The 24,967-nt window shown below is 40.8% G+C and overlaps 1 protein-coding gene across 1 annotated transcript; it reads left to right on the top strand.

Annotated features, from left to right (window-relative positions):
* The first annotated feature begins 1,725 nt into the window (after nt 1–1,725).
* PP2D1 (protein phosphatase 2C like domain containing 1) lies at nt 1,726–23,557 on the top strand. Its single transcript, XM_073630219.1, has 3 exons — nt 1,726–1,824; nt 7,543–8,510; nt 20,514–23,557. The coding sequence occupies exons 2-3, from the start codon at nt 7,544–7,546 to the stop codon at nt 21,191–21,193; spliced, it is 1,647 nt and encodes a 548-aa protein (XP_073486320.1). The 5' UTR covers nt 1,726–1,824; nt 7,543; the 3' UTR covers nt 21,194–23,557.
* The last annotated feature ends 1,410 nt before the right edge of the window (nt 23,558–24,967 follow it).

Below are 24,967 nucleotides of genomic sequence, written 5' to 3'. Positions count from 1 at the left end.
TTATTTCTCACCGGTTCTGGGCAATAAACTATCTTTCCTTTTCTTTGGTTTGGTGGTCTGTACAGTTAAAAATCAGAGTTAACCATGTGCTGTGTTCAGTAATGCATTCTAGAAATAGTTTTACCAAAATATTCATGATACAAGCAGGGCAGAGTTTATACAAAGGGATGTCATCATCCAGGTTTGCTTAGAGCAGCCTAATGTCCAAATAAAGACAGTTTTATACCTACCTGCTCTCTGCAATGGTTTTGCACAGACCAACCCTGATCCCCTTGCTAGCCCTCCTGGCTCTTCCTCATCTCGGTGTGCTACCATAGGAAGCAGCTGTTGTGGCACATCTGCGGGCTCGATCTTGAGCCATGCTGCCTGTGTCTATAGACACAGACAGTGCAGCTCAGGCTCGCCCACCACTTTCTCTTCACAGGCTGTGATTGACAGCAGCAGGAGCCAATGGCTTCCACTGCTGTCTCTGAACCAGTGAGGAGAGAGAGACTTGCGCACAGCACTGGATTCGGAGATCAGACTCAGGTAAATTTTTAGGGGGCTAGGGGAGAGCAAAACTAAAAAGTTTTTTTACCTTAACCTCTTTTGCCGGCCATACACATATTTGTGGCTTCTCAGTGGTTTGGCTTTAACGCCGAGAAGCTGCGTCCCTATGTAAACACATTACTGAGCTAAGTGCATGCTCCCTGCACACACCTGTCATAGTAACGTGAGTACCGGAAAGCTTGAGTGTTGCCAACCATCAGTATTTTTAAAAAATGGGCACTTTTCTCTTGTCAGTAAATGCCAGTCACAGGAAAAGGTTGCCAGTAAAAAATATGGCTATGACGCTTGGCTCGGAACTGCGCATGTGCAGTTCCGGTCAGGAGCCAGCCAAGACCATCCGAGTGTCTGCTACAGTGTGTTCAGGTGGAGGCCAGTGGGGGGCCAGTTCTTGGAGGCATTGCCTGAGCGTGTTGTGTGATGTCATTGTGCAAGGGAACCAAGGGGAGCAGCCAGAGCCACGTGTGAGGGTCTCCGGGATGGGGAAAAGGCAAGCCAGGAGCGGGACTGTCAGTGCTGTTTGGACTGGAGTGGACTGAAGGGACCACCTGGCGTTGAGAGAGACTGTCACTGTGACTCAGGAAGGGACGTGCTATGTCGCTTAGTTGTCATTATCATCTGTGCTGCTGTAAAAAATGTCAGTGTCACTGTGAGAGTCAGATAAAAATAAAATAAGAAATATGTTTTTTGCCTTAATATTTACCTTAACCACTTCAGCTCCGAAAGGTTTTACCCACTTCCTGACCGGGCCATTTTTTGCAATACGGCACTGCGTTGCTTTAAAGTGGTTGTAAACCCATTACAACCACCTTAACCTACAGCTAAGCCTAGATTAAGGCTTACCTGTGGGTGCAAGAAATATCTCCCAAACCTAAAAGGTTTAGGAGTTATTTGCAGAAATAGCGGTAGCGGCACCGATATATATATATATATATATATATATGACTCTGGAGCAGCAAGGGAAATTCATTGCTTAATACGAATTCTGAGATTTCTGAAAATACATAAAAATGATTGGATCCTGCGAGGGAAGATGTGGGATTGCCTTCATTGCCTTGTGTTTCCATGTTGTGAAGCTAGGATTCTTATTAATTAAGTAATTAAGCAGTGTTCATTTCAGTGTGTATATATAAGGTGATAACCAGGCATGTCTGTGACTAAGGTGATGGTAACTATAGCAGCAGGTAAACACCCAGGTACATAGACCAAGATAAAGACATTAGCTGTGCTGCACCTACACATTGTATTGGTAATGATCAGAAGCCATTAACTTAGCAGGTGAGTTTACCTTGTTAATACATCACCCTAGAGAATATATTTACTTCATCTATCACTAGTTCCCATGTGTGTTACAATGCAATATGTACAGTATACATTGCAATGTCCATATTTACTATACTTCATTCTTTACTGCAGTGTCTCCCAACCTTATTATTGTATGTACCCACAAATTATATTACATATTTACCAGGTGCCTCTGATGCATTCCTGTTTACCTGAAATACCTCCAAACGTTGGCACATTTATTGCCAACACCTTTTTATGGGGTATACCAATCTAAAACATATTAAATAAAACAATGGGAAGAGCATCCATACCAACCAATATGAATCTATCTTTTATTGATTGCTATTAATACTGTGAATTATGATTTATTATGATAATTTTCTTTTAGAATTGTAAATGAGCTTATACTCAGGTTATAAGTGCCAACTGCAGTATGTTTAACCTAATGCCGTGTGCACACGATCGGACTTTCCGACAACAAAACCATGGATTTTTTTCCGAAGGATGTTGGTTCAAACTTGTCTCGCACACACACGGTCACACAAATGCTGGCCCAAAATTCCGAACGTGAGAACGCGGTGATGTACAAAATGTACGGCGAGCCGAGAAAAAGGAAGTTCAATAGCCAGTGCAGCTCCTTCTGCTTGATTCCGAGCATGCGTGAGCTTTTGTGCGACGGACTTGTGAACACACGATCGGACTTTCCGACAACAAAGTGAAGTTGGCGGAAAATTTGAGAACCTGCTCTTAAACATTTGTGGCCGGAAATTCCGACAACAAATGTTTGATGGAGCATACACACGGTCGGACTTTCCGACAACAAGCTCACATTGAATATTTCCCGTCGGAAAGTCCAACCGTGTGTACTCTGCATAAGAATTATTTTTGCTTGAATTTTTTTTTTAACTTTATTCAACATCCGCTCTTTAACTTACCATTGACACCTTTATAAAACACACCATTCATGAGAAATTGTACAGTATAAATTACTTCATATTTACAATTAAGTTAATCATATTAAAGCATATCTAAACCAATTACAAATCCTTAGATGTTGTGGCTGCATTCATTTCCTGTTTTAATTTTTTTTTTTTTATATATTTACCTATTGATCCAGACAGTAAGACCCCTTTCACACTGGGGCGCTTTGCAGGTGCTACAGCGCTAAAAATAGCGCCTGCAAAGCGCCCTGAAACAGCTGCTGCAGTCTCTCCAGTGTGAAAGCCCTGAGGGCTTTCACACTGGAGCAGTGTGCTGGCAGGACGCTGAAAAAAGTCCTGCTAGCAGCATCTTTGGAGCAGTGAAGGAGCGGTGTATACACCGCTCCTGCCCATTGAAATCAATGGGGCAGCGCAGCTATACTGCTGGCATAGCACTGCTGAAACGGCGCTTTGCGGGCGGTTTTAACCCTTTCCCGGCCGCCAGCGGGGGTTAAAACCTCCCTGCTAGCAGCTGAATAGCCCCCGTAAAACAACGGGAAAGCGGTGCTAAATATAACGGCGATAACTCGGTTCCCACACAGCACCGACGCTGCCCCCGCCCCAGTGTGAAAGGGGCCTAACACTTACCCTGTCTAAGCTTTCATGTTAAAAAAGCAATGAAATATGAGTGGTGTATCCGTGCAACGGAACAGAAAATTAAAAAAGTGGAGAAAATGGAAAAAAAATGGAAAAAAATGGAAACAATGGAAGAAATCGCATAAAGGACTGCTGCCTCCACAGATGTGATTTCCCCCTAGGTGGAAAAAACAGAAGGTAAGTGAAGGGTTAGTGTGTGGGTGTGGCGCTGTCCTAATTTATAGAAATACTTGGTAAATTGTGTGTAGCCAAATCCCATATGTAAAGTCGCATAAACCAAAATTGCAAATAAAAAATTCAACAAAAATAAAACCAAACATAAAACAGCAAAGTGACCCCCTTTGGAGTGTGTAGGTGTAACGTTGTCCTAGTGGAGAAAAAAGTGGAGAAAATGAAAAAAAAATGGAAACAATGGAAGAAATCGCATAAAGGACTGCTGCCTCCACAAATGTGATTTCCATCAAGGTGGAAAAAACAGACGGTAAGTGAAGGGTTAGTGTGTGGGTGTGGCACAGTCCTAATTCATAGAAATACTTGGTAAATCGTGTGTAGCCAAATCCCATATGTAAAGTCGCATATAAAGTATAAACCAACCAAACCTGCCTTGTTTTACAAAGATGTCAAGTTTTTCATTTAAACTGCACTGAGCACTAGTCACGATTGTAATTATTCAGTAATGTTATGTTTGTCAATCACTATATGGGGTTTTTATGCGGATGGAATAGCTTTGGCTAAAGTCATTTTTTGATTTTATCCCCTGTTCCCCTTCCCCCTCCCCCAATTCAAAGGGGGCCAACCTAGCCGTTATATTTGCTATATGCGATTTTGTTTATATTTTGTTTATAATTTACATGCAATTTTACATGTGGGATCTGGCTACACACGATTTACAAAGTATTTTTTAAACTAGGACAACGTTACACCTACACACTCCAAAGGGGGTCACTTTGCTGTTTTATGTTTGGTTTTATTTTCGTTGAATTTTTTATTTGCAATTTTGGTTTATACTTTATATGCGACTTTACATATGGGATTTGGCTACACATGATTTACCAAGTATTTCTATGAATTAGGACTGTGCCACACCCACACACTAACCCTTCACTTACCTTCTGTTTTTTCCACCTTGGTGGAAATCACATTTGTGGAGGCAGCAGTCCTTTATGCGATTTCTTCCATTGTTTCCATTTTTTTCATGTTAAAAAAGCGCCTGAAAAGCGCACAAAAAACTTATTTCCATTAAAATCAATTAATGCTTTCACACTGGGGCAGTGAGCTGATCGGGCAGTGAAAAAACGCCCCTCTCCATTGAAATGAACGGAAAGCTCTTCAAAAGCACCTGAAAAGATCCTCAAAAGCGCTCAGTATTTTACTGGCAATTTAGAAGCGCCTCAGTGTGAAAGGGGCCTTAGGGTGGCTACACACACTCCTCCTGTGCATCAATGGAGGACCAACATAGCCACCCATGGAGCATGGCCAACCTATGGATAGGGGGGAAGGGTTAGATGGACTAGTAGATTGCAGTCTAAGTGACCAACAAATTAAAGTTTAATTTCAGTTTAAACTATTTAAGCAGTTGCAGCAACATATTATTTTCTTTTGGGAAAAAGATTTAATATGAATAAAAGCTGACTGCTGTAAGTATTCCCTTCTTTAAATGGTTTGTCTCCGCACTCTAACTTCCCCTTCTGGACAGCTTGATCTGTTAAATCGTAAATAAAGTCGAGAATCCTTATGTCCAGCACCAGTCCAACGCCTGCGAGGTCCCTCACAAGCACCGACATCTACTTCCTGGCTTCCTCCCGAGGCTGGTCTTCAGCTGTCTTGATTAGCCAGCACAGGATGATGTCACTCCTGCAGATGCATGGGAGTCATTCATCCCAGCACACTGGCACCATTCCAGAAGTGTAAACTGAGCTGTGCATGTGCAGCTTAGTGTACATTCTGCAGGAGTTTGCACACAGGCGGTAAGTTCATTTTACTGCAGAAGAGACATTGCATGTCTCTTCTGCAATAAACAGCCTGCCTGTTCCCTATTTTTTTTTACTTTAGTTCTTCTTTAACCCCTTCCCGCCGCCGCCTTCAGGCCCTCTAGGTGGATAAAAATGCCAGGAGGTAGACATTCCGAATGCAAGAATGCAGCAGGAGCTTTCCAGTACCCACACATTACTGTGCAGGGAGAGTGCTCCCAGCACAGTAAAGTGTTACCTGAGGCCGCATGCATGCAGCCACTTGATGTTAAAGCCCACTCGCCGCATACATGCACCAGGTCGGCGGTAAGTGGTTAAAAGAAGTTGATAAATAACAGTCTTACTGGCTGGATTAACAGGTAATAAAATGATGATATGGGAGGGGGGAGGGACTCAAATTACTATTGACAGACTGCATCACAAATTAAATTTAGTCCCGCTTGCTCCTCACAGCATTTGATTTACAGCAGTGGGAGCCAATGGCTCCTGCTGATATCCATCTGCCCAGGGTGGAGGGAGACAGCAGCGAGAGCAGCTGCTCTTGTGCACAATGATGGATCGGGTGCAGGTAAGTATAATAGGGGGGAGTTTGGTGGAGTTATGCAGCACAGAAGAATAGAATGCATTAAATTATAAGTAAATCTTTGGGAACATGTTACATGTTCCACCTGATTTTAGGGTGGAACATGTAACATGTTCCCAGTGCTGCAGCCAATGCCCGCTGCCCCCCCTCCCTGTAACAGCAGTAAGGGGAGAAGCTCCCCATACTAGCTGTCACTATTTAAAAACAGCGTGTCCATGCGGGGCTCCGCCCACATGGCCGTGTCATTCAGACACACAGCTCTGTGTGTCTGAATGAAATACAAGCCCCGACATCCTTAGCCGCTATCGGCTTGTAGTTCTCAATGAACTACCACGGCGATGTGGCGCACCTTGGTAGTTCATTGAGTCTTCCTGTCAGGGAAGATCGCTGATTGCTGGTGCAATGCTCTCCAAGCTCCTGCAACAAAAAGTAATAAAAGCACATTTTTTTACCATATGACGTCCAGCAGGATAAGCCACAAACGCACGCCCATGGGGGCGTGCAGCGCATCGATCAGTGGTGTGGTGTGTCAGCCTGACACACGGCATCTCTGATCATGGTAAAGAGCCTCTGATGGAGGCTCTTTACCACGTGATCAGCTGGGACCAATCACAGCTAATCACAGTGTGAAGCAGGAAGTGTCAGTAATCGGCTTTCCTTGGTTCACGCTGACAGGGAGAGCCGATTGGCGGATCTCCTGTCAGGGGGAGTAAACACTGATAATCAGCAAATTGATTATCAGTGCAGCCCCCATCAGAGATGCCCACCACAATGCCAATTAGTGCCCACCAGCTGCCAGTCAGTGCCCACCCAAATCACCAATCAGTGCCTATCAAAGTGCCAATCAGTGACCTTTAAAGTGCTAATCAGTGCCCATCAGTAATGCCTGTCAGTGCCCTTCACAGATGCCCCACAGTAATGCCTGTCAGTACCGCCTCATCAGTGCTGCCTAATAGTGCCATCTATTAGTGCCCATCAGTGCTGCCTATCAGTGCCACCTATCAGTGCCTATCAGTGCCGCCTATCAGTGCCACCTATTAGTGTCCATCAGTGCCGTCTATCAGTGAGCATCAGTGCTGCATATCAGTGTAGCCTATCGGTGCCCATCAGTGCATATTAGTGCCTCCTCATCATTGCCCATCAGTTCCACCTTATCAGTGCCACCTCATCAGTGCCCATTAGTGCAGCCTCATCAGTGACAGTCAGTGAAGGAGAAAACAAAATGTTATAACAGAAATTAAGAAAAACTTTTTTTTTTCAAAAATTTCGGTCTTTTTTAGTTTGTTTAGCAAAAAATAAAAACCCCAGAGGTGATCAAATATCACCAAAAGAAAGCTCTATTTGTAGGAAGAAAATTATAAAAATGTAGTTTGGTTACAGTGTAACAACGCAATTGTCATTCAAATTGTCCTGTGCAGGAATGGGGGAAAGTGCCCTGTGTTGAAGTGGTTAAGGTGAAAAACCTTAAGGCTTTAGAACCACTTTAAACAAATCATTTATTAGCGGTGCACAAAAAAGAATGTTTCATTGTTTTGTATCAATCCGGATTCCTAAATAGATTGTATCTATTTCACTTTAGAATGAAGAACTCACGCTTGCCAACGATTGTAGAAACATTAAACACTGAAGTGCAGAATGTAGATGATAAAGAAGACCAAAGATCTCATATTAACGATTTATGGTTCACTTGCTGTATATGCCAAGAACGCATCAATCCATGTAACGTTTTACACCACAAACAACACCACAAAGCTTGTTCTTTACTGGGCTATAAAACAGGCGACAATCCATCAGTTCTTCCCAGCCTCATCGTTCAAAAAGAACAAAAAATATCTTGTATAAAAGCATCTTCTGAATACAAACAGAGAGAATGGCAGAAGATCAATCACTCTTATGAAATTTTAAAAGAAAAATTGCTTTTCATAACACCAAATATTAATAAAATGAACACGCCTCCTGAAGCCATTTATCAAGTTAATAATATGGATATAAACAATGATATAGTAAGATCTATTGCCGTTTGCTCTGAGAGAAATGCATCTTGGCAAAGTGACATGGAAGACTCATTTGCCATTCTTAATAACTATGGGCAAAGACAAAATACCTGTTTTGTTGGCATTTTTGATGGCTATCATGGAAAATCATCAGCGTGTGCTGCAGCAGTGGAGCTTCCTATTTTATTACTAGATCATATGTCAAGGGTAGACGCATCATATAAACTGACTGGAGAAGAAAAGGTCTTTGTTAGTTCTTTTGATACAGTCTTTAAGGAGGCCTACAAGGAAACAGAGGACAGTTTAACAACAGACAATAGAAGAGAAGCAAAGGATGGTAATATTGAAGGTATACATATAGCTCATGCTAAAGCTTTCTGGCGCATGGATAGAATGTTGCAGTTAGGAAGAGGAGAGAATTCAAAGTCACGGTGGAGTGGGTGCGCTGCCGTGACCTGTCTACTGGATGGATTTCCCAATGACAATACAGAAGCCATGCATACGCCCATAGAACACAAAAGAAGGCTTGGCGTGATTCATATAGCTAATGTTGGTAAGTATGACCTTTAATCAAAATCAAAGTCTGGTCATAATATGTTTTCTGTTTTGCATACAATGAGGAAGATAGGCATTCTGTAAACTTTTCATTGCTGTTGGTGCTCCCATTATTGTCTCCTTGTTTCCTATGTGGAAGTCAAAAGAATCTCTCAAATGGAGAACAGAAAATGATAAAAAAAAAATTTCGGCAGAGTGGGGAAGACTCATGCCGCATACACAGAGCTGGATCTCAAATTTTCTGACAACAAAATTCGTTGTCGTAAATTCCGATCGTGTGCACACAATGTGCTTGATATGTGCTTGATCACTTCATTGGTGTCCATTGGTAACATTAATGCCGTGTACACACGGTCGGAATTTCCGACAACAAATGGTCAATGTGAGCTTGTTGTCAGAAATTCCGACCGTGTGTAGGCTCCATCGGACATTTGTTGTCAGAATTTCTGACAACAAAAATTTGAGAGCTGGATCTCAAATTTTCCAACAACAAAATCCGTTGTCGTAAATTCCGATCGTGTGTACACAATTCCAACACACAAAACGCCACGCATATTCGGAATCAAGCAGAAGATCCGCACTGGCTATTGAACTTCATTTTTCTCGGCTCGTCGTACATGTTGTACGTCACTGCATTCTGGGCAATCGGAATTTCCAACAACATTTGTGCGACCGTGTGTATGCAAGACAAGTTTGAGCCAACATCCCTCGGAAATAAATACAGGATTTTGATGTCAGAATGTCCGATCGTCTGTACGTGGCATTACAGTGGTTGTAACCCCCCCCCCCCAAAACAATTGTACAATATCTGGCTCATCCTGCCTGTTCCTGTATTCCCCTCTATAAACTGACCACGTTTATCATTGTTGCTGATCTCTGATAACGTGGTCAGTTTACATACCTCTGTCATCCAGCTATCTCCGGAGCATCTCTGCATCTCCCCCTCCCCCTCCCTCTCAGTTCCATAGTCTGTGTGAGAGCCGATCTCCTCCCCACCCCTTCCCTTCCCTAACCCTCCCCTCTTCTCTCTTCTCCTGCTTGTGTAATTCTATTCCCTGTAGCTGCTCCAGTGCTTGTAAAGTAAAAAATGATAATGCTAAATACCTTCTTTGCACAGCCCTGCTGTGCAGACACATGTCCTCCCACTGCTAGCTTGCATTCATCAGAGGGGAATCTCAGCCCCTCCCGTTGTGCTCTCGGGAAGGAAAGCAGAGGGATGTCACATGACAGCATAGCAGGACTCTGCAAAGAAGGTATTTAGCATTATAATTTTAGGAAAACACACACACTGTACTGATCAGTGACCTAAAACAGAGAGAATCAAAGTAATTAATACATGTGACCTTACAACCACTTTAAGTCCGGTACACACAATGAGAATATCGAATGAATGATCGTTGTTGTTTTTTTTGTTTTGTTTTTGCATGCTAGTCTTATATTGAAAATGAGGATGTTACTAAATTCCGAAAATTTTCAACAAAATACAATTTGAAAGTGATGTAATGTTTTGTATTGTATTGTAATGTTCTCTATCGTTTCCAGGCTTGCGTGGTCTTGGTCTTCCAAGTTTTTTTCGGACAAATACTGTACTGATTAAACGAAAATCGTTTGCTCTGGTATTGCACAAGAAAAATTTTCCTGTTTGTCCCTTCAGATAATTTTGCATGAACTGTGTCATGATCAGCTCTCGAAAGCTGTGTACTAACAATCAGATTATCATATGATCGCTTCAAAAGCTGTATTTTTGTTTGCTTTTCTGATTGTGTGTACTAGGCATTAAAGACTCTCCTGTGCTTTTTTTTTTTTGCCGAACAGGCAAAAGAAAAACACTAGCGGGTGCAAACTGTAACACTAGTACACGATCTGTTAGCATCACTCAAAAGTGAACAATTTGTAGGTTAAAAACTGTCAAATTGTCCATGTAAATGAATGAAAGAAAGATACTGGATATCCAAAATCATAGGTATGGGGTAGACAGGGTTAAAATGATATCCTTCATTGAACACCTTCACTGCAGCTCCCCTGAGAGGTCTGGGAGAAACCTTCAACTGACAGCACATGAAACAAAAGCAGAGGGCGTAGATTCAAGTGTAGTATAGGAAACTATTCATATATAAATAAACAGCCAAGGAAAGCCAATTTGAAGTGGGACACAAGAGCCTCTGAGCACACTCAGAGTGGGCAGATGACAGCTGGGGAATCCCAAGAGATATGTAATGGACAGGAGTAGTAAGTGGGCATGACAGGGGCCGTGGAAATGCGTATCAAAGCCAATAGCTTATTTCTCAAACCTCAAATAAAGGTTTGAGAAAGTTGCAAAAACATTTTCGTTCTTGGGTTTAGATACACTTTAAAAAGAAAAAATAGGACGTGTGTGGGCAGGTCTTATCCTTAGCATGTCATAACTGAGTAGGCCTGAGCCAGCATGTTCTCCTCCAATAATATAATAAAAGCTTTCCCTTATCCTGTTTATGTAAGCTGTGCTGACACTGACAGACAGAATCATTTATAAGGTGTGAGACACAGGACTGCATATTAGCAGATTCCCACTGCAGGGAAGGAGCTAAAACTGTTAATTGGTTTTATTTATAGATTTTCACAGCTTCTTGTTTTAAAACAATGATGTGTTTTCAATCATAATGAAGTTCTTTAACCCTTTAACTGCCAGAGCCATTTTCACATGTGGAAAAAATGCACATTTTAGGTCTGAAGGTTATTTAAACCACCAAACTTTAGACATTTTCTGAAAGCAGAGACCCTTAAAAATAAAATGGTGGTAGCTGCAATTTTTTATGTCAGGTGATACTAGCGAAATGGTTTATTAACCCCTTCATGCCGGCCTAACGCACATATGTGGCCTTTGGCTTGGAGGGGCTGTACCCGGGTGATGCATGCTGCACGCGTCACCCCGGTACCGTTTTTTAGAGCCGACGGTTGGCTTTCTTATGATGAGCAGCTGCTTGATCGTTATCACAAGCAGTGGGAGGCCTCCCGCTGCCTTTCGCAGCTCACCCGGGCTCTCTTATACACCCCAGATTCCCCATAAAGAGTACCTGTCACTGACTATTACTGTCACAAGGAATATTTACATTCCCTGTGACAGCAATAAAAGTGATCAAAAATGAAAAAAATTTAAAAGGGACAGGGTAAAAAAAAAAAAAATTTAAAGCGTCCCATCCCTCTGTGATCGCGTGCAGAAGCGAACGCATACACAAGCTGCGCCCGCAAATGTAAACAATGTTCAAACTACACATGAGGTATCGCCATGATCGTTAGAGCAAAAGCAATAATTCTAGCACTAATTGATACTGTGATAGTTGTGCACTGCCACTTAATGGTATGCGAATGCAAACACAATGTGTAATATTAAATAATAAATAATGGGCTGCTGCTATCACCTAATAGCTATCACCTAATCACAAAAACTGCAATAAGTATGATATATAAAGTGTGATAGAGCTGCTGAAAACTAAGTGATAAATACTGGAAATAATGTGATAAACAGTGTCAAGATGTTAATAAAGTGCTAATTGCATATAACCAAAGTCCAAAAACAATATAGTTGTGATGACAGAAAACATGATGAAAAATAAATGCATCAATCATAAAATAGAGTCTTCTTATGAAAAAAAGTGCAATAAAAGATTCACTGTGAAGAAACGTGCTTCATAAACCAAACGACAATCCGCGATGAGTGCTCCCCTCACCAGGTGCAATGGACGCTTACCTCCTTTATAGACCCTTATAGGGTTAAACATGCTTATAGCTCAAAGTGATTCACATCAGCAGATGGGTCCACTTTGATCTCCAATTGCTCTCATAAAGACCCTCTGTATACTCCGTGTATTTCTCCTTTAAGAATACCTCTGTGAAGTTCACCAGCAACTCCAAACCAACATGAAAAGGTAAAGTGGTTCCAATAGTGCAGTACCAGGTGTTTAGTGGAATGAAACCTCATCTGGAGGCCAGATGAAGCCACAGGGATGGTGGCATAACGCGTAGAGGTAGAGCCTGGCAGTGATTTATGTGAGACTTGTTGGAACTTTATATGCTATTTTTATACCATAATAAATGTGAGTGTAATTTATGAAGCTGGGGTAGTGAGGTTTCATTCCACTTAACACCTGTTACTGCACTATTGGAAGCACTTTATATTTTCATGTCGGTTTGGAGTTGCTGGTGAACTCCACAGAGGTATTCTTAAAGGAGATGTACACGGAGTATACGGAGTGCAGGGTGGGTTTGACCCCTGCAGGGTCTTTATGAGAGCCATAGGAGATCAATATGGAGCCATCGACTAACGTGAATCATTTTGAGCTATAAGCATGTTTAAACCTATAAGGGTCTATAAAGGAGGTGAGCTTCCATTGCATCTGGTGAGGGGAGCACTCGTCACGGATTGCCGTTTGGCTTATGAAGCACGTTTCTTCACAGTGAAGCTTTTATTGCACTTTTTTTATTAAATACTCTATTTTATTATTTTTCTTATGCATTTATTTTTCATCATGTTCTGTTTCATCACAACTATATTGTTTTTGGACTTTGGTTATATGCAATTAGCACTTTATTAACATCTTGACACTGTTTATCACATTATTTCCATTATTTATCACTTAGTTTTCAATATGAATGAAAACACAAAAACTTTTCTTTCACTCATGGTTAGTATTTGGCTGAAGCCATTTATTATCAATCAACTGTGTTTACTCTTTTTAAATCATAATGACAACAGAAACTACCCAAATGACCCTGATCAAAAGTTTACATACCCCAGATATTTTGACAATTCTTTTGCTTTCCCCATGACTCAGAATGCAGAAACATCAATGCAGAACTGGATGAAAGATGCAAGGGTCTGTCAGGAGTCCAAAAACTCATTGACCTTTTATACACACACACACACACACACACTAATTACAAGCAAACAGTTCACAGCTGAGGATGGTTACCTTTTAATAGCCATTCAAACCCCTTTGTGTCAATGTGTGCATGTTATCAGGCTCAAAATCACCAGGGTATGTAAACTTTTGATCTGGGTCATTTGGGTAGTTTCTGTCATTATGATTTAAAAAAGTAAACACAGTTGATTGATAATAAATGGCTTCAGTCAAACACTACCCATTAGTAAAAGAAATGGTTTTGTGTTATCATTCATATTCTCTGAAAAATCGCCAAGAAATCATAAATTTTTTTTAAAGCATCGCCTATGGAGATTTTTAAGTACCATGCGCAATTTTAAAGCATGATGTTAGCTATATACTCTGCGCAACATCATCTTTCACAATATACAAAAAAATTGGGCTAACTTTACTGTTTTTTTTAAATTATTCATGAAAGTGTATTTCTTCGAAAAAAAAATGCATTTGAAAGACCGCTGCGCAAATACAGTGTGACATAAAATATTGCAATGATCGCCATTTTATTCTCTAGGGTCTCGGCTAATATATATATATGTTTAGGGGTTCTAAGTATTTTTTTTTAGCAAAAAATACTGATTTTAACTTATAAAGAACATGTGTCAGAAAAAGGCTTAGGCATAAAGGGGTTAAATTTATATTTTGAGTAAAGAGTAGGTTAAAGGTCATTTTAGTCAAGAGAAACATAATATATTACCCAATTATCTGGTGAAATATACATACATACCAAAGATATCAAGCCTTAAATTTGCATGCACCAATGAAACAGTGACAAACTTCAAACTTCCGACAACCAGCTCACATCGAACATTTGTTGTCGGAAATTCTGACCGTGTGTACGAGGCATTGATGTTACCAATGGACCCCAATAAAGTGATCAAGCACATATCATGCTTAATCAGCTTCTTTCCTGGCCACAGGAGCTGGGAAATGTGAGCTCTGAAACAGCTTGTAGCATTCAGCAGAATTCAGTGCAAAGACCATCAGTGAAAAGATGTTTGTTGATCATCCTCCACTATCCCTGCCAACCTGGGCACCCAGAAGGGGCAGTGGAGCTTAAACAGGGGGGTGGTGAGTTGCTGCACCCATGGAAGTGATTGAGCAGCTTTACAGCCACCCAAATCACTTCTACAAGAAAGCTGACGACCCACTGAAAAAGTACCATCTTTATTATTTACACCAACTTCCTGCTCCAACTCCTCCTACTATCTCTTAAAGTAGAAAGGCCATAACATTTCCTTAAAATGACAATACACAGAACTTAACAAATAAGTAGTTATTTGAGTGAGTGGGCAAAGTTTTGATGTGTTCTGTACTCTGCTGAGTTCCACTCTCCATTTCATGAGAGTGGGAGTTGTCTGGCTTTCCAGATGTTTGTGGTAGGGCTAAAGGCACCATCTCAAGTAAGCTAATTAGCAGTAGTGTCCTGCCTGACCAAAGGATCTTGAACGCGTAACCTGCTCACATGCCAAGTTAATCCATCCTCCAGCCTATAGGCCACTGGTCCCAATTGGCTGTGAATTTGCAAAGGATTAGATAGACTGGGGTTAAACTTTGACTTGCTGGTGGCTTTCTTATCCTCATGCACTAGCCAGAAATGAGGGTAGTTGTCTTGATGTTTCTTTTTGCATTACTGTAAGTTTATGCTTTCACCTGGTACCTCCCACTATCTTGTAGGTTTCAGGGTTCTGCTGCTTTATTTAGTGGCTTCAAACTTGTGAGTGGGGTACGTAGATCATGACCAATCTTCAGTTTTGCAGGCGAGCCCCCATTGGTGCTGTGAGGAGCTGGCCTGTAGTGTTGCAGAACAGTGTTTGTAGCTTTGCTGAAGAAGAATCCCTCAAGCAAGTGTGTCTTTAGGCCTTTTTAAGAGGGTGCGCCTAATCTCAGCTAGTTACCTGTATAGAAGACACCTGGGAGCCAGAAATCTTGCAGATTGATAGAGGATCAAATACTTATTCCACTCATTAAAATGCGAATCAATTTATACCTTTTTTTAAATGCGTTTTTCTGGATATTTTTGTGGTTGTTCTGTCTCTCACTGTTAAAATAAACCTACCAGTAAAATTATAGATTGATCATGTGTTTCTTTGTCAGCGGGCAAACATAAAAAATCAGCAGGGGATCAAATACTTTTTTCCCTCGCTGTACTTTATTCCCTTTAATTTAAGGAAAGTCTCAAACTGTTTTAAAAATAATTGTGGACGATTGTCTGTAATGATTTCCAGTAGTAGTCCCCACCTTGAGAACCATCTCTCTAAGCAGTGGTGATAACTTTAGTGGTCGTGACTTCTGCTGTAGCCACCCTAGCTGTTTTGAATACAAATCTTAAGCTACCAAACTAAATTTTTGATGTTTCGGTGCTATTGTAATTTCTTCACATACAGAATATCCAATTGGCATGGGCCTTTTGGAAAATGTCTGACTAATGGGACAGCTGTTTTCCTTAGTATGTTTTCCTCACCATGTAATAAGAGAGGGGTAGTGGGACTTTAAATGAGGCACCCATATATAAATGTGCGCCTCCATCCCTATTCATCAAGACAAGGAGAGAGAAGATTGGGGCAGGTATCGTTAGACTAAAAAATAGTAACGATACTATATCACGTCATATGACGTCCGGTCAGGATATTGAAACCACTTTGCCGCCGCCATTTTGCTATATGGCGGGTGGCAAGTGGTTAATGTAAACTTGTGGGCATTGTACGTAGTTTTTTAAAAATGCCACTTTTGTTCCTAGCGTAATAAACTTAGTTTAACATTATTTTTAGCTTACATTTGTGTAGTGCTGGTATTTTCAATACAGACGCTATAAATACAAATTTAGTTGTCTGCAGCTGTAATTGGCTCAGGTTACAATTATTTAAATTTCTGGCTCTGTCTCAGCTTGGCTGGTTGTGTGGTTTTTCCCTTTGGCCTGGGGGTGGTGCCCTATTAATTAGGCTAAGGTTGGAAGTTGCAACAAGCTATGTGTTTTGTGCGCCTTTTTGCCCGGAAACAGTCAGTGGGTGTGGTGTGCCTGCTGTGCCTTCTGGGAGGAGGTGCTTAAGAGACAGACCCCGTGACAGGGGTTAGTCTTCTAACCTGTTGGCCCTCCTGGCCTAAGGTGTATCGCTGCCGTCAAATTGTCTCGGGGCCGGCTGGCCCGAGGCGTTGTTACTGAAGGTAGGCCCCAAAAGTCTTGGGAGGCCTACCTATCCAGGGGTGGTCCTGTGCGCAATAAGGCCGGTGCCTCTAGAAGAGCCTTGAGACTCAGTTGGAGGATGCATCCCAGATCACCTACCATACAGTGCCGTAAGTTCGAAGCAAGGGAACTGGTACTGTGTGTTCAAGCCTTGATATTGCAACAAGTCGTTAATTACCCAATCCTGTGGCAGATGATTGTGTAACATTTATATGGGATCTTAAAGTCTGTGGCAGAGACTATGACCAAGCATCGCATCGGCCGCTAGGTTAGTGAGAGAGGCCTATCCGGTGGTTGCTAAATCCAGTTATGGAGCTGCTGTCCTCTGGATAAAAAAGTATTCCTGATCTGCAAATTCAAGGTACATGAATTCCCCTAAACTTTCCACCCCTCTGTTGCAAGTAGTTTTCTTTTTCTTGAATAAAACATTGAAGAAAGAGACTGTGTGTCGGAGCTGAAGTTACTAAAACAAAAGTCATTAATGGGACCCCTAAGATGGATATGGTGAGACAGCAGAGGGACGGTAAGCCCAAATCAAATACCAGCAGCTCCTTGGGGGGGTAAGTGCTTCATTTGTATTATAGTTTGCAAGTTTTGCAGCAGCATGGTCCATTTTTTTTCCAGTTAGCTGGCCTTTAGGTTGCTGCTGTATACATACCTTGGAAATGGTCTGCAATTTTTTTCAAATGACCAGCGATGCAAGAATCTGTAAATCTGAATGAATTCCTTTTGGAGCTGTTTTTCTAAAAAAAAAAAAAAAAAAGGCACAAATACTGTATAGGAAGTGCAGTTCTGTATAAGTATTTATTTTAGCCAAACAATAAGCATATATTTTTTCAAACCAGGGTATATATTTGCTAATGGAAGACTAGATCTAAATCAGGTACAGAGACATTTCCTGGTTTGCAGGTTAAAGGGTAGTGGATTAAAGACTAATGTATTAAGCAGAGCGCACAAATTATGTGCTGACACATATAAAAGATTATTCCATTAACTGGCAATTTTCACAGTGAAGAATTTTCTCCGATTTTCATTATGGCTCACTATCTCTTCTGAAGCTCGAGACACTCCACATTCCATTCTCAGGAAATACTTTGATCTTGAACGTTTATGATATGTGTAATGTGTGGAAAAAATAGGCACAGAAAATGTTCCTTTTATTCTAAACACTTCCCTTTTCTAAAACCAGGATGTGCTTGGTAATGTTCTCTGTAAATTGTATATATATATTTTTTTAAGTCGTAATTTCCATAGAAATGCAACTTAAGATATAGCCTAATTTCACGTTCAAAAAGCAACTCTAGTCAAAAGATAAAAATATTTTAACCAGTTATGATAGCTAGTGCCTACCTTTAAATTATTTTTTTTGCGCAGCCAGTGCTTTTTTTCCCTGTGTGTCCAATGTATATTGTTTGCTCACATCAGAGCCGTCTGTACATCAGAATTTCTTATACTAGAGAGTCCTCCATTCCCATCAAAGTATATCTCCTATATAACACAGTCCACTATACAACAGAGACCCACATTCACATCAGTGTGCCCCTATACATCAGTCTCCCATACAACAGAGTCCCTTTATCCCATTAGAGTTCCCTATACAACAAAGTCCTATATACAACAGAATCCACAATTCACATCAGAGTCCCCTACACATCAGAGTCTCCTGTTCACATCAGACCCCTTATTCATTAGATTACTTAGGGTTTTCTATGGAACTGCAGGTGCTGTTGCTACTCTTCCCCAAGATTCCATGATAATAATTGAGAAGGGACCTCTGTGGCAGCCTGGAAGTTCCTCTTCTTCATATTAGGAACTAGGGCCAAATGCAGCTACATTAGTAAAAGATCTGCTTGCCATTACTGAACTGTTCCATGGCCCATTTTCTAAAAAAAAAAAAGCACTTATCCTCCTGGGTTAGAACCAATTTGATTGATGTAAAACAAAGCTTAATTAGGATCCTTGGTTTAGTATCCTGAAATTTAGTTAGTTTTCCTTTTTATGGTGTTGTTTTAAGTGCCCTTATTGTATAAGCACATAAGTAGAGATTGTTGAACGTTTATATTACCTAGACCTATGAGGAGTACATTTATAGAAACTACTTAGGGAAATGGTTCATGTCAATACTTGTCATATATGTTGTCTCTCTTATTATACAAATGTGATAATAAAGTGGAAAATTAGCCTACATGTGTCTCAGCTTAAAAGTGGCTGAAAGAACATAATGTTCTGAATTTTAAGAGTTTTAGGTCAGCTGCCAAATAAAGTATTTCTTTTGGGATCACTGAACTATTTGTTCCAAGATAGCTTGGCTCTTAATTCAGCAATGCTTTGAAAGTGGCTGCTGAAAGAAGTCAAACAATTATCTCTGAAGGCTTTTCAGTTATCTTCCAACCATACCAAAAGACCCTTAGAATGTCTTGTTCAATACATTTCTCAGAAGGGTTGTTTCACATTCAAACCAAGGACAGTCAACTGACATAGTCTGGACACGGAACTTTTTCAGGTAACACCAATAGGGATTTTGCCCGGGCATACCCATAACACACAATAGTAGTTCTTTCTGCCAGCTGACCTTATACAATCATTACAATCCTACAGCAAGGAGTGACATTGAGAAAAGGAAGTATGGATTGGCATACTCAACCTGTTGGTCCATCAACCCTTAATGGAGCCATCAGATAAAAAACAATTTGACAGGTAGACATTTATCTTGTTTCTTGATGTTTGTGCTGGATAATGTGTTATACAAACAAAACAAAACAGCACACTTACCAACTAGCCTGCAAAAAAAAAAGACACTTTCTAAATTACTTTAAAAACAGGGGTTTTAATTGCAACCTAGGCCTCCTTCACATTAACCCTTTATTTAACACAAACCCTCATCTAAACTTTCCTGTAACACTAACCTCTCCTGTAAACCCAACCCTCTCTCTGGTATGTTCTTTATGTATAGTTTGTGGCACTTTTTTCCTGCATTTTCTTTGCCGAGAAGACAAGCCAAGCCCCCCTGCACTAAATGATACCAGCGTGGGATCTACTGTTTCTTTTTTGTGGGTTTAATAGGATACTGAGGCAGCCTATTAGGGAAATTGAATACAGTTATTACAAAGAGGTTTAATACTAAACTAGTTAGGGGTTTCGTGCTATTGCTCACCATAAACAAGTCCCCCATCTTCAACTAAGAGGATGTTTATGTTGAGGGTGGGTTAGTAGTTTGAGACGGGTTAGTCTTTAGATATGTTTTTTTTTCAGAGAATTGCCTCCAGAGACCTTGAACAGGTTCTAAATAGCAAAAACATACAAGTTTTAGAACAGTTTGTTGTGACATGTTACAATGTTTCCTCCCAGTGTGTTAATCAATTACAATATGGGAAATGGAACATGAGAAACTGCCAGAATCCTACATGTCAGTTACTTTTCATTCTGTAGCTGGAAGTCACCTGGAAAGGTTCTCAAATAAAGAGGATATCTGATGGGGGCTATGCAGATAAAAGACCCTTTGGATTTTTTTCATAACCTTTCAAAAAAAAACAAATAACAAACTGGTGAAATAAGAAGTATCTTTTACCAGGAGTAGCAACTCATCTGCTTCCAACTTTAGCATAGAGCTAGTGTTTTGAGAGCAGGGTACCCGTGATGCGATTGCCTGATGCTACTTGCTAAAATTTTGTGACCAGGATCACAGGAGTTAATCTGGTGAACCATTGGTGCAACAAACTTTTCATTACTTACTCACCTCTCACAAAGTTCTTATGTATTCCTAATGCATGAGAAATGTGATAAAAGAATATAGATGTGAACAGGTCTTTTGAAATCTTTGCTTAAATTAAATATTTTATAGTAATATAAAATTGTGTGGAAACACTGGTTGTTTAGTTAATACTATAATCTAATTTTACAGGAAACCTTAAGGCAGTTTTATGCAGGAATGGAAAAAGTTACTGCCTTACGAGAGATCATAGCACTGGCAATCCTCTAGAAATGCAACGAATTCTGGAACGTGGCGGCTCTGTCAGTGCCAATGAAGACTGTGGTTTAATTGAAGGATGCAGCAGAATTACCAGAGGACTTGGTTTCCATGGCGATCCCAAACTTAAGGCTTCAGTCATCCCCACACCTCATACGATTTCCATTCCAGTATATGGCACATGCCAGTTTCTCATTCTTGCGTCAAGTGGCTTGTGGGAGGTCTTTAGTGATTGTGAAGTTGTCACAATGGTACAGGACCTACTAGCAGCATTTTCAGGATGCACACCTAGTGCCAGATCAAAAGATGTCATCAGTGAACACAACCATCAGGAACACCACAATAATGTAAAGGCATCTGAATATTTTGCAGATAATGATGGGGATGATGATAAAAAGTCAGAAATGTTGAACAGCATTACCGATTGCGAAACAAGAACAGACATGTCTAGCAATTCTAATATATACTACACAGATGAAAAACATGGTGAGACCACAGCTTATGTTTGCCAGCAGATAATAAAGGCTGCTATATTAGCAGGATCTCAGCAAAATATTACAATATGTCTCATACTCCTACATGGATGGGATAAAGCTAAATTTTGTGATCCTTAAATCAATGTTATTAAAGCTTTAGTTTAATCTGCTTATAATTTGCTTTCCATTATTTCCCCTTAAAGTGGTGGTAAACCCTCCTACAGTATATACCCAGTGAAGTGACTGGCCTCAGGTCATACACAAAGATGAAACAAGGAGTTATGAAATTATTATAATGTCATGATGAGTGGAAGTCAGACTGGAGAAGTGGGCATTCCTAGGCAGACAGTATTTGCATGCAGATCACCAGGGCTTTTTTTCTCGGAAAATAGGTGCAGGAATTCAACAAACCCCCAAAACCCCCCTCCCCCACCCACACACACACACCTTCCAAACCAATAGTGGGTTGGGTCAAATTTTACTAACAATGGTGCAGAGTTTGGGGGGTGGGGTGTTACACACAGAGTGAAGAGTTCAGGGGAGCGCTACATGCAAAGTTCAGGGGTGCACTATGTAAATAGTGCAGAGTTCAGCATTCCTCCACAGCTGCTTCCCTCTGCATCCCCTATCCACATCTCACCTTTACCCCTCTTCAGCACCCCGTTCCACTTCCCCCATCTTCTCCCTCCCTCCTTAAAAGCTCCACCATTTTCACATGTCTTACTTGTGTTGTTGCATTAAGCTGAAGCACCCCCCCCCCCGGCACACTGTGCTCTGCCTCTCTAACATGGAGGGATATCATCCAGTGGGGGTGTCAGAACCCAGGCACCTTCACTTCCCCTTTCCCCATCCTGCACTCAGTGGGAACCACTTAGGAGATCAGATCTGTGGGAGCCATTGGGAGACAAGCTGTCACTTGTAAACACAGAAGCTGGACTTCTGTGTTTACAAGTAGTAGTGGTGAGCAGGGAGCAGAGGGCCTGAGCCAGAGGTGGTGGAACTGAGTTCCTCAAAGTTATAGCAGAAAAAAAGCCCTGCAGATCACCCTAAGTAACACCCACATGTGATGCTGAGCCTTTATGATTAAAATACCTAATGAATGAAAGCGGTGGGCCAGGGGCAATGAGGCCGAAGAGTAAAACACTAGATGATGCTGAATGTCTTCCAGTCAGGAAATAAGGTGGGCTCTCCCTGACTTGCTGCAGCTTCTAATGCAACTGTGAGAAGTATGCAGTGAAATAAAAGTAAGCAATTTTGAGTACAGGAGAGGAGCCGGTAAAACTATGCAAGTCTGAAGGTATGGCTGGAATTCAGCTTTAAAGGAGATCTAAACCCTAAAGCCCCTTTCACATGAAGGGTATGATCAGGTCTGCCTGTCAGCTTTTCAGGCAGGCCTGGTCAGACCCTCCATTCACCCCTATGGACTAACGACTGTAAATGTACAGTACTTGTGTCTGTTTACACCCGCCAACCTTCAATCCGATCTGTGAAAAATTAATGGAAGGGGATCCGTCACCCTCCGTCTAAGCATATCAGAGGGACAGGCAGAGTCCGTTAACACCCAGCTGTCCATAGAGAGCTCTGTCCATGTCAACTCTGCATAAACTGAGTGGACGCAGGTCTGTCATCCTCCTGTTCTGCTCTGATAAGCACGGGATCTAATCAGAGTCTGCCCCATGTGAAAGAGGCCTACCTGGATGATATTTAGTTTGCTAACTAGACTTGATGTCTACCATTAACAATTGTCATTTTTTTTTTTTTTTTAATACAATATTGTTTTTACCTACGTTGTTGAATTCCAGTGCCACTGATCTCCTTTAGCCAATGACAACAAAAGAAGTGCAATCGGGAGACCCTCATGTTAGAATTACCAGATATTCTTTTATTGAAAATTGTCTTTTTTTAGATCAAAAAACGGTTTTGAAATAACTTTTGAGTGTTAAAGCTTACATGAGATTTTAGTGATTGATTTTAGATTTTATTTTTTTTTTAAGATGTCGAGAATTTAAATGAGCTGATTTCCTGATAACTTTTATTTACTTGCATACATTGTATTAATTTGCATACATTCAACCCTTAATGATTATTAGTGTAGGCCTTGCAGTAGGGCTGCCTTAGCACTGCAAGGGTTGATAACTCATTTATGTCTAGGGGACCAGAAGAAGCAAATTTACTTATGTGAGCCCCACTCCCCCGGCAGCTGGCTCTCCCCTATTCTGCAGTAGTGAACTTTGTCCTCTGCGTTCTATAGGGCTATAAGCAATGCATTGTACTTGACAACGTAAAAGGACCTGCGACTACCAGAGCACAGGGTAGATGAGGGTGCGGGCACCAGTCTAGCAATGTGGGGGAAGCACGAGGGAGAACCACTTTAAGGAAGGTACAAATGCACAAAAATATCCTGCCAGATTATGTTGCCATAGAAACAGAAAGTTTGCTGTGAAGATGAAGGATAGCCAGATGCTACCTACATACTATACAGTGTATGTTACTTCAAAATGTCATTTTTTAATTTATGCGTCTGTTTTCCCTGCAGATGTTAATAAATAAATCATCTCCTATTTTCTTGTCTTTGATTGCTGTCAATACCTGGTGATTCTGCTTTCAGTATCTGACGTGGTCAGTTTGCGTATCGGAACTCCCTTCTTGGAGACGCAGGATGCTGTGCTCAACCACAGCGCGCCTGTATCTCCAGTAGTCAATATGGCCACCACACTCCCCCGCACAGCCTTTTGCATCTTCAGCCTGTAAGAGCATAGCACACACAAAAGGAGGATGAACTTTTGCTGCTGTGTGTAACCAAATACTCTGCCTGCCCATTATCTTTAGAGATACACCACTGTGGGGAAGGAGGATGTGTGGGAGGCTGTACAGTCATGTGATTGCCAAATAAAGAGCAAAAATAAGGTACAAAATGTTTTTGCTTTCAATGTCCAATTGCCCTTTATAATAAAAGCAACTATAGTTCACAAATATAGTTTACTGCCTTACTACTGGATTGAACTGTCCTGTGTTCATCCATATTTTAAAAGATACACATCTTGGTCTTTGTTTTTAATGCCATAAATGTTATCTTTCCAAAATGATCATTATGAAATCACCATTCACACAAGTAACACTGCAATCTTATAATGAGCCATGCATAGAATCTTGCATATTATATATATATATACACACACACACACACCACACAGCCTACATAAATACTTACCGTACTCAGGTTCAGGCTTGTAGCCTTCTGGGAATTTTTAGTATCCGGATTCCCTGTACTCATCAGTCACTTCTATCTCATTATTTAGTGCTACACTGTGATAACACATTATAATATAGGTAATATTCTAGAGTGTTATCACAGAATGGCAAATAAGGCAATTAATTACAGATGTCAAGAGAGTGGGTGGAAGCAGAAATTCTGTTACAGCTTGTGAGCATAAAAGCAATAGAGATATAAAATGAAAATAAGAATAGAACTATGGATAGTGTCAGTTATTTAAATAAGTGCTCCAGAAAGGCCAAAACACATTTTAGGACTTGTAAGGGCCTGGTTTTCTCTTAGCAATTACAATTACATGACCTACAGATAAAGGAAATTGGCTCCTAAAGGAAAATGTGGACTAAGCATTCAGCATTTAGCATTTGGTTTTTAAACAGCATGTTACAATACGGCTCACTTAATGTGATAACGCTTTCTTCAAATGTAAAAACATAAAAGAAGAAATTTTTTTTTTTTTCATAATAGTTATTCACAATTATTCTCTGTGACCCAAGTATATTAGCATTAAAAAGGCCTCTTGCAAGTGCATGTAAAGCCTGAAAACTGGCTTATATTAGGAGCCATTCCTTACATTCACAAGAGTATGGGAAGACAAGAAACTGTGCCTATACTGAAGAATTGCCCAGAGACAGGTTTCT

The sequence above is a fragment of the Aquarana catesbeiana genome, linkage group LG05 (assembly GCF_042186555.1).
Source record: "Aquarana catesbeiana isolate 2022-GZ linkage group LG05, ASM4218655v1, whole genome shotgun sequence".
NCBI lineage: Eukaryota > Metazoa > Chordata > Amphibia > Anura > Ranidae > Aquarana > Aquarana catesbeiana.
The sequence above is the reverse complement of the archived record's forward strand: the minus strand, read 5'-3'. Positions and strand labels throughout refer to the sequence as shown.

Bases quoted from the DNA above. Each gene is read 5' to 3' on its own strand.
- PP2D1 (XM_073630219.1), top strand. From the start codon at position 7,544: ATGAAGAACTCACGCTTGCCAACGATTGTAGAAACATTAAACACTGAA. The intron at 8,511-20,513 runs GTAAGTATGACC...CTAATTTTACAG, and splicing joins GATTCATATAGCTAATGTTG to GAAACCTTAAGGCAGTTTTA.